The sequence below is a fragment of the Priapulus caudatus genome, unplaced genomic scaffold (genome assembly GCF_000485595.1).
Source record: "Priapulus caudatus unplaced genomic scaffold, Priapulus_caudatus-5.0.1 Scaffold228, whole genome shotgun sequence".
Taxonomy (NCBI): domain Eukaryota; kingdom Metazoa; phylum Priapulida; class Priapulimorpha; order Priapulimorphida; family Priapulidae; genus Priapulus; species Priapulus caudatus.
In genome coordinates, this window is record NW_014577289.1 from 889,814 (window position 1) to 901,112 (window position 11,299).

The following is an 11,299-nucleotide window of genomic DNA, read 5'->3' on the forward strand; positions in this document are numbered from 1 at the left end:
AGAGAGAGAGAGAAGAGCAAGGGAGCGAGGGAGAGAGCAAGAGAGCGAGTGAGGAAGGAAACGAGGGAGCGAGGGAGGGACAGAGCGAGAGAGAGAAACGGGGGAAACAACTGAAGCTCAATCTTTACACAAGCAGAATTTAGCATTTCTCAAACTGTACAGTCTGTATATACAGCTCCACTATTTGTGAAAAGCACTTTTTTATTGAGATGTGGGGGAAGTCATGTCAGTGCTACTCAGAGTTTGGGGTTTAACCCAATTAGAATCCTGTAAAAACAGTCAATTACCATTTTTTTTAAACCACAGCATAGCATCTGGTCAAGGACATGTATTAATACATTCGTAACAGGAATCATCAGATTCTACTCATTCTTTACAAAGTCGAGCATGTCAGTTTAATTACTTAATTAATCGGGCATGTCATTTACATATAAATCGTATTGTCGTGCCATGTTATAGAGATCAATAACAATGATGATTTACATTGATCATATTTTACATCAAAACTTACCATAACTAATGATTCGAGATCAGCAAAGTAGTCTTCTTCGTCTATTGTAAACTTTCCCAGGTTGTTTTTGTACAAAATTCTGGAGAGAGAAAAATAAGACTAGACTATTGAAACATCCCTCACAAAATAGCTCGCATTTACTAACACTTTTTGCAACGTATCACCAACAAACGCTGTTGGCAATATCATCTCATTTATCATAGGTAAATTTTTTTGAATTTTTGGACACGTATATACAATGCAACCGGTGCTGACGGTCCCCTCTGTAGAACAGACACTCGTCTATAAATTAATGAGTATAAAGGACACCTCCACTGTGTTTTTTGTTGCGCAGCCTTTTAATGTACATGTTCATCTGTATGAGTACGCCTTCACGCGTTAAAACTACTGGGTGGGTGTGTTCGACTCTTCTACTGTGCATGTGAATGTTTGCATTTTTGTGTATGCATACGTAAGTGTGTGCGTGCATGGGTGTGTATGCAAGAATGCGTGTGCATGTGGGTGTACACGTGTGTGTGCACGCGTATGTACATGTGTGTATGTGCGTGCATGCGCCAGGGTTCTCTAAAGGTTTTAAATTATAGCATGGGGGTGGTACCCAGTGCTAGGGGGGTCTGCGGGCATGCCGCCCCGGAAAATTTTTGATTTGTAGAAGCTCTGAGATGCAATCTGGGACACTCTGTGTGTAAATTTGAAGCACTGCATGTGGGGTGAAAATGATTTGTTTTGCATGGGCAAAGACATCGGATAATTCAAAATAATTAATGGAATAAAAATACCAAAATGTAGGGGTGAACTTGCTGGTTTGCTGGTTCCAAATCGAGTTCACCTCTCATAAATAATTAAAAAAAAAATTGTCACTATTGACAATGGCACGAGTGGTCGGTAAGTGTACCAGTCTACTCTACCTCGTGTTAGACTGGGATACCTGCCCCGTAATAATGCCGTTGGAAATTAATTCACGATTAAGATTTCTTGATGAGCTAGAAAACACTCGGATTTAAAGTATGAAAATGAACATTATTGTGCCAGCTAGCCTACACCAGTTGGTTGGGATTGATTGTCAGTTTAGATGCAAAATATTTAAAGCAAAAGGTTATACACCATAGATTAATTTTTGTATAGGGGATATATGTATAGGGGGAAATATTGTATAGGGATAGGGTGGCCGTTTGTACTTGTGTGTGGTACTGCCGTACCGGTAGCATCGAGACACCGTGTATTAATTAATTGTTTGAACTTCTCCTGTATACACCAGCATGGCGGCTATGATATTTAGTGTGGCATTTTAGGATGGCGGGGGCTCGCCGATAGCCTGGCGGGCCGCCAGGCTCTAACTCTAAGTGCCCTTGGAGAACCCTGTGCAGGTGCGTGCGTGCGTGCGTGCGTGCGTGCGTCTCCATGCATACTCACCTGTAATGCTCTACCTTGCCCTCGTGTACGACACACAGAGTGTAGTCGCCAGGGTAGTTTGTGCTCTCTCTAACGAGGAAAAGGCCGTTGACTCTAGGGTGCAGCACCTGCTCTGCCCGATCTCGCGTGATCTTCCCATGAAACCAACTGCCGCAGAAATACAGGCAAGGATCACGCGGGCGCGCTGTTTATATACGCGAGACGTCACTCTTCCACAATTTCATGATATGATGATATCTCATAATGTCACCCATTAGATCCCTCTCGTGTAAACTAACAATGCAGGATTATACACGATTTACTCCTCCCTACACCCCACCCCACACAAAAAACACTCCACGTGCCATAATATTAGCCCAACAATGGCTTAAATGAGCGTGGCAGGGCAGGATTACACTGGATCACTCACCCCAGCTAACCCACGTACTATAGTCTGGTAATAGAGCATTTTGACCGGAAAAAAAGACACTTTATTCATGTTTTTGTTTCAAATATTTACGAAGATGGAACAATTAGTAGATATTGAGAATCGCGTGGCGGCCATTTTAGATTTTCCATTGTTACGGTCGTTACGGAAAAGAATTAGCTTGGCACTATATCTAAAATCATTTAGTATACCCTTAACTTCATTCATGCCAATTTTGGTGCTTTTACCACAAAACCCACAATTTTTTCTGCCCCACTATATCACTTGATGAGTCTTGCCCATGCTCATTTCTTATTACAAAACATGTAAAAAAGTGTAAAATATTTAAAAAAAAATTCCATTCCATCTTTATACCATTTTTTCCGGGTAGCATCAATATTTCACCTTCAACTACCGGACTACTATCACAGCCACCTGGCAGTAGCTAACATTAGTGTGTGCACACAATATTACACTGCATCCCTCACCCCAGCTATCCCTGTGTGCGATCACAACCACCCGAGCGGTAGCTAATGCCAGTGTGACTGCACAATATTACACTGCATCCCTCACCCCAGCTATCCCTGTGTGCGATCACAACAGGGTAAAAAATACACGGGAGCGATGAGCGATTCGCTCTTCAAACCTCCGAAATCGCTCCCGTGAGGCTCAAAATAGCTCCCGTAAAATTTTTGACGAGAGCTATTTTTCCCACAGACTTGAAAAAGAGCTCCCGTGAAAAAAAAAGAAATTTTTCCCCTGGATCCCCCCCCAGCATTGGCTTACATCATGTCTCCTAGTTTCTTTCTGGTCCCTGGTTCCCCACTCTGTGTGTTTGCGACGTCGTTGATGTTGTGTCCATTGTCGTAGGGATGCGGCACCGCCGGCACAGCGTGAGAGCGGGAGTGGTGCCGGCCGGGGTTCGTGCAGGGCGTCAAGTAGTTGGCCGGAACAAGCCCCCGCCTTCCTCTCACATCCTCCGCTTTATACCAGTTAGGGTCCTTTAGAGGAAAGACATGGAGATCAAGAGCAGCTACTTTCAGATCAAGTATAATTTGGGACCCCGCAAGTGTGCTTTTGCATTTGTGCTAAACTAATCCAGGGTGCTAAACTAGGCCTGGGCCGGTACCTTCTACCATGAGCAATATTGCACGATACAATGAACAATTCGACATCAAACCTGCTACTTGCCGATGTAAAACTGGGGAATGCTCACAGCAATAGTAGACCTATGTATATATCGCCACCGCAAGCCATTGTTGCGTTTTTATGGGATTTAAAATTTGCTGTTCAAACATCCCATGGTAATCTTATTAATCTTCTACGTTTTTCAGTGTTGACAATGCACGCTATAGTCTCAAATGCGTAAAGCGCAAAGGCGATTAGTTAACGACATAAGTTAAGGTATATTGAACTATGTGGGTTGTAAAAAGCATTAAATTTTGTGGTTACGCATGGATAGCAGCTCTAATAATACCTGATAAAACAAACATAGCAATGCAAATTATCTAAGATCTATCTCAGCATTAATTTCTAGTTAGTGATGTTAAAGGCTGCAGAAGCATTCATGAGGGAGTTATACAATGCAGGCTGAAAACAAAGACACAAAGTGAGCAGATAACACACAACGACAGACAGTCCTGTAGCCACTTAGATACTAAACACACCTCCACAGATTACGATGTTTCAAACGTGAATTTTTATATCATCTAATCTCAATATGGTAATCTCTTCACTCACCCGATACTGTGTAAGAGTTACTGCAATGCTTGCGAATGACGTCTATATGTTTAGTCAAATTAGTTTGTAGCTAGCTGCCAGCCTTACCCGTGTGTGTTCCACGATTGTCAGAATCTCATTCTTCTTGAAAGACAGGTCCTTGTTAGAGTCCGCTTTATATTCAAACTTCGCGAGGACTGTAGTCCCACTCTGGAATATCGGTACCTGATGACAGAAAGCAGAGACCAGTATATATAATGTATACTCGATCTACATGTACATGCACGGTGCTGAAACACTCCCAACTAGTATTCCCAACCAGTGGTTACAAATGCCGTAACAAAAACCATGTCAACGCACATCTATTGAATTAGACCCTTCCAATAAACCTCTAATAAGAGACAATAATGGTAAATATGGGTTTAACGAGAATTTTTTTTTTTAATGATGAATGCATGTGTACTAACTACTAAATTCATGCTCACTGCGGATTAATCTATCAACAGTGCAATGATGATAAACGTCATACATTAATTCTTTCTTTGTCTCTCTCTCTCGGTCACTATCTACACATGCGATAGAAATGCTAGCAAGTCGCAGAATGGTCGATAATTCGAAATGCAATTTCACCACGTGCCGGTGCATGCAACCAGACGACGAGATGTCTTGCAGGAAATAGTCAAACGTACAGGGAACCCCAGTGACAGCTGGCCAGCCAACTAGACACGCTGTTTCACCGTATTGACATTTACTGACACAGTTCCTCTCCCAGATACTGCAAACTTGCCTCTTCCTCTCTACCTCTATCATGCTGTACCACTGCTCTGTGGAATGCTGCCCGGGACTGACAGCATCTCTCTACACTGCTTGGGTGTTTTCCCGTACCCACGAGAGGAGGTTAAATATTACTATTAGCGTTTGGGCACGATGACTCATGGATGTTTTAGCAGTAACAGCCTTATTAATGTCAACTAATTATCGCGACTGTGCTGTATGTACAAAGTGATGGAGAAAATGTTTCCATTCAGACTACCTTCTGTCACTCTCACTCTCAATCTCTCCCTCTCTCACTCTCTCTCTCTCTTGGACACACGCACGTACGCTCAAATGAAAGTGTCAATGACACTGTAGCTCACCTTGGGTGTGATAGAAGAGGGACGGGGGATATTTAAAGCAAGAGTATATATGGGAGAACTCCCATTATATAGCATATCCCATTATATACCCTTGATAATGAAATATGCATAAGTTTTGATGCAAATCTGAAAGTCTGAAATCTTGACGAGAGATGGTGCTACGCCTAAATGATCGCCATTTTGGTTTTCGAATATCGCGCAAATAAAAACAATAAAATATGCCAGTCAAATTACTGTAACGAACAATCTAAAACACAATATTACACGTATATAGGTATAATTGTAGAGTTGTTAACCAGTTAGACAAAATAAACGTAATAGGACGTTGTCATCTCGCCCATAGGAGTAACAACTGTTTTGGGGCTAGCCTTACACATTCACATTTTTAACAAAATCGAATGAATCTAGATGGCCATTTTCATTTTTGCCAAAAAGTGGGTGTGGCTCGAAATTGGTCGACTGGCGTGCTCTAAAATAGGACGTTCAAATCCCTCCCATAGGAGTAACAACTGTATGCAATTTGAAACATGTGGGTCAAACGGTTCTTGAGTTATGGTTGACTGTAAGCAGACACTGAAATGCATAGTGAAATTGCCAAAATCTACCTAATTTGCATAATTAAAAAAAAAATCAAAACTTGTGTGATATGTTTTGGGGCCAGTCCTCATTCATTCACATACCAGAAATTAGCAAAATCTGTTGAACCTGAACTGACTTATGGCCATTTCCATTTTTGCCAAAAAGTGGACGTGGCTCGAAAGTAGGTCGACTGGCGTGCTCCAAAATAGGACGTTCAAACCTCTCCCATAGGAGTAACAACTATATATGCAATTTGAAACATGTGGGTCAAACGGTTCTTGAGTTATCGTTGACCGTAGCCAAATGTTGACGGACGGACGGACGTACGACGGACGACACCCCATGGCAATAGCTCATCTTGACGATGTCAAGGCGAGCTAAAAACATAATTAACTTTCACTTACAATTACATTTACGTGCGCATTCGACGACGTCATGGTTCAGAGTCTTCTGAATAACAGCACATGCATTGTATGATGGACCGCCCGACTTCCGCGCTCGTCCGTTCTCCAATCAAATGCCGTCGGGTCACCAGTCTCAGTTCTCAGGCTTCCGTCTCACAGGCAGTGATCTAATGCTGTATATTATATAGATAAAAAGGAAGGCCTTGCAATCAGAATTATACACTGTACTGGTGCACGTATAAACAAAACTCACAGTTCAATAACAACGCCAGATATATGTATCAGAAGTAGATAATAGGGAATTCCCTATTATCTACTTCTGATATATGTATCCAACGGTTTAGAAACCCCCGATTTTTATAATATAGAACCCGAGATTTTATAATAGCATGCATAGTCATGGGTGTGTCAGTGTGTGTGCGCGTGTTCGCATGTACGTGTCGTACATATGCATGCTTCCGTACATACATGCTTGTGCGGGGGAGTGGGTATGTATATATTCCATACGTTCGGCAGCCTTAGTTAGTACAACTGACTCGAGTACAAGCGGATAGCCGATGTGTTACGTTACACCCCCGAACGCGTAAACACCACCGAAAAAAATCAAAATATTCCGGGGCAGAGCTGTTACGTGTGTGCGTGCGTGCGTGCGTGCGTGCGACCAGCATCGATAAAGCAATGGGATACGTGTATACAGTGCTCCCGTGTGGAACCCTGTAGTTAGCATGGCAGTTGGCATATTGGCATACTATACCCATGAAATGATGGCTCATTTACATCTGTAGCAAAGGAGAATCCACGCGCGTAAAAATTCATTTAGGTCCGCATCAGCATGCGGGGAGCATATAACAAGCGGAAAAACCACATTCTACACAACCGAGAAGTGAAATTGTATATCTATCCATGTGCCGTGTCTCCTGTGACCCACCGCGAATCTCCGCCGATGATCTCCCCTAGCTGCTATTTTTGTCATTAATATTCATCTTACTGGTGCTATTTTTGCTACAGCTGTCATACGATGCGCTCCCATATCCATGTTTAGCATCGAAGTCTGCCAGGTGTGGTCAGTACACGTCAGACGTGCATGTGTGCGATTGATCCTATATGAATGACTGACTGCATGCCTCTTCTACTGACTAGCAATGGTGGACTCAAGCCTGATTGATCCTACATTCCATTTGAATCTACTTTCTACTTGACTATATATATTCCCATTCAATCTACTTTCTGCTTGAGACTACCTTCCCTATCAATCGACTTTCTATTTGACCCTACCTTCCCTTTAGTTTAAATCTGCCTTATGAGCCCACCTTTCCTCTGATTCTAATTTCTCTGTGAGCCTACCTTCCCGTTCAATCTACTTTCTTCTTTTCCCTGCCTACTCTTTGAATATACCTTCCCTTTAATTCTACTGTGGTTAAATCTGTACACCCATCAATCATATTCTGGTTGAATCTACCTTTTCATTCAGCCCCCACATAACAAAATGTGGGTAGCGCAGGCAAACACAAGGACAAGCACTGCAAGCCTACATGCAACAATAGAATGCCCCAAAGCTAAAAGGTGGACTTGTTCAATTGCATTATCAGAACATCAATTGAATACTACACAGAGCACTGCTTACAGGTTCTGAAAGAAATCAGCTGATTAAGACCAGGGACATTATTGGCAGCCGACAAAGTTAAAATGCATCATTTGACCCAGTGACCCACTGGGTCACAAATACGCCGCACAAAACTACTGGCGACAATGGCATTCAGTGTGCTCCATGCATGCTGTGCGCATGCAACTTTTAAATTTGTATTGTACAGGTCCATTTTTTCAGGTTTTCCTAAGATATTATGCTCGAACACATGAAGATATTCCCGGGCAAACGGGGTTTACAGTAATCCACTTGACTTGTCAGTTCTGAATCGCTGCGTACACACGCACACACTCGTGCACACACACATGCACACACGCACGCACACAAAAACACACGCGCACACACCCATGCACACACAAACACACACGCACACGCACCCATGCACACACACATACACACACGCACGCACGCACGCACGCACGCACGCACGCACACACAGTGAGAATAACATGAGGCAATGGGCGACACTATGCAAATTAAGGCAAATAACATTGATGTTTGTCATTCTAGTAAAATAAGCCAACAATCTATTATTCCAGGGGCTCCCCAGCAATTTCAAAAGACACGTTTGTGAATGGATGAGGGAGGGCCCGGGCGGTTGTTGTACCAATTGGAGTCAATCACCCGTGTTATAAGTGGCCCCTATACACAGGTAAACTCAATCAGTTCGGCGACATATACATCGAGCTGTGAAAACAGAACACGACTGTGTTGGATTGTCAAAAGTGACTGCAGCTGAAAATTAACGCATGTCAATTAGGCAATTGAGGAATGCCAAAGGGTTAATGGGATGTAGCAAATTAGCTTGGTAGACAGAACCAACATGCATCAAAGGCATGGGGAGAAGAACCCTGTTAACCTATACTAATATCCATAGGTTCATGCTATTACTTGTACCATGAACCTATAGTATAAATAGGTTCATGTTATTACTTGTACAATGTACCATGAACCTAAAGTATAAATAGGTTCCTGCTATTACTTGTACCTCTATCAACACTTCTATCAAGTACCTATCAGTCGGGAGTTTTACCTACATGTGTGACTACAAGCACTTTAAGTGCACTTCGAATAATTGATTACTGCAATCAAAATATCCTATACATAGGCAGGACGTGCCGATAATAAATACATGCCTGTGGGCTAAAACCACCAGGATAAAAACGTATAATTACATACATTAATATAGCAGAATTTTCGGTTTCACCTGCTCACACGGTTTCCTTTCGAGGGAAATTGTTTGGGCAATACCAGTGCTACAGGTGCACCGAGTTGTTATGACACGAAATGTAAAATTCTGATGATTATGCACAAAGTGCTGTGCAGATATCGACTCAAATAATTGGTCAGTCAAAAACCCAAAAGTAAACATTGTATATAACATTGTATACATTGTATATAATCGAAGGTACCGTGGCTAGGTGACCTACTAACTGCATGTTTACAATCATACATAGTATACACTGCCACTTAACAGTGTTCATGGAGAGACATGAACATAGACTATAGCTGCGTTCACACGAGGATTTCAGTTCCATACTTGAGCGTTCACACGCTAAAATATACGCGGCTTATTCAGTACCGTACTTAAATACGCGGCTTGCTTAGCGCGGAATCATATTTCGCGCCAACTAAGCCGCGTATATTCGGCACCACGCTGGCCGCGTATTGTCTGTCGTGTTAACGCATTCGAATTGCGAAACTGTAGCGCGCTAACCTAGACTGGTACCCGTTCGCTGCATGACGTTAGTGTAGCGTGTGGAACTGTCGACCGGGTACCAGTCTATATTATACCTAGCTAGCTAAGCCTCGAATCTCGTGTATCTCGTGTGAACGCATTTCAGCCAAACTCAGCACCAACTAAGTACGGAACCAGCGAGGCCGTGTATACGTGTGAACGCAGCTTATGTTTTGTCATTGTAATCGCTCATTAAGCACGCGTGATCGCGAAATTTTGTTGGCTATTGAACTCTGCTGTGCAAAACAGGAACTTTTGTACTAAGTATTAGAGGTGTTACAATACACTAGTGTCACGATACAATACGTATCTTGATACGTATCAAAATACACAGACAGAAAAAAGAGCCAAATGTTGTAAATTACATGCTACGATAAATTTGTCATATCATGTACGAATTAATAATTTTTTTATGGCAATAGAAAAGCGTCGCACATTTATTGACTCAGATTTCTACGACAGCCAAGGATAATTACATGATACTGAGAGTTCATAAAATAAAAGAAAGAATTCAATTTAAAAGGAATTACACATGCTTTATTAAATAATATAGCTTGCCTAATTCACCGTTTAACATCCGTATCATTTGTATCATGATACAGACGCTGCGTATCGATTATCATATCGTGCCATCGTGGGCCGCTGTATCGTGAATCGCCGACATATCGGTGAATCGTTACACCCCTGCTGATTATACTACAAAGTAAATAAGTACCACAATAACAACCAGAAAAGCCATTATATAATTATAAGAAAAGCCTTAAAAATTCCAAGTGAAGACTCATGTTGTACCATAGAGCAGTCATCATACCATGCCTGCTGCCTCCTCATTTGAGATTTTAGATCAAATTCACATACATTTTCTTTCACAAATATTTTCACCTAATGTCTATTTAAAATATATCCAAACCAACCTCTATTCTGTATTAGCCAAAACCAAGGCACAGCCACAGGAGGAAATGTCGCATAGCTCAACAAAACATGGCCACTATAAGCAATATCGCTATTTGTTAGTCTCCACTTGAAATGTTCAAATCGGATAAACTATTAACAACTTTTCTGCTCATTATTGTGGATCACACTCATGAATGAGCAAACAATATTTTCACAAATTAAACGATGGTGCAGGTATGAAACCTCAAGAATAAATCGTAATTCTTTGACTGCATCTGCAGGCTTCACTATACTTTTCGGGGCCTTGAACATACACAATAATCATCATGGCGATACACATTGATCAGTGTTTCCCTTGCATTGACACGAGTGAGGTGGCGTGCCTCGCTCAAATTCTCAGCCGCCACACAGAAATTTGTCCAAAAAACTTTTGACAACTTGAAAAAGAAATTCAAGAGTCTCATACAATTGTGTTCAGAATAGCTTAGAATGCACCAAATTGCACTTTTTTCAAAAATTTCCCGGGGTAGCATGCCCCCGGACCCCACTAGCTTGGCCATCACCTGCGCTGCTCACTTTGCTAGGGCCTCGAAACGCGCAAACACATCACAAGCAAGTGCCACGGAGTGACAGCGCTCATCTCACGTCTACTGCGGTAACTCTGTGGTGGAGTGGTGGGATTCTAGCAAACCCTGTTAGTCCCAAATGTGTTCACATACGCGCCGAAACACTAACAGTGGAAGGCACAGGGATGGTATCAGGAACCTTCTCAAAGGAATGTTCGTTGTTTAATCGTTATGAAAGTTGCCACGAGATGGCGCGTACGTTTAAGTGTCTTAAGATTAAAGATGGAA

At 42.2% G+C, this 11,299-nt stretch overlaps 1 protein-coding gene across 1 annotated transcript in view; it reads right to left on the reverse strand.

Annotated features, from left to right (window-relative positions):
- Nucleotides 1-11,299, reverse strand: part of LOC106807687 (tyrosine-protein kinase CSK-like) — a gene marked incomplete in the record, with an annotated part of 108,209 nt that overhangs the window by 83,361 nt on the left and 13,549 nt on the right. The window contains 5 exon segments of the mRNA XM_014810109.1: nt 512-590; nt 1,925-2,071; nt 3,117-3,331; nt 4,158-4,274; nt 6,169-6,341. Of these exon segments, the coding sequence (XP_014665595.1) occupies nt 512-590; nt 1,925-2,071; nt 3,117-3,331; nt 4,158-4,274; nt 6,169-6,201 (591 nt within the window).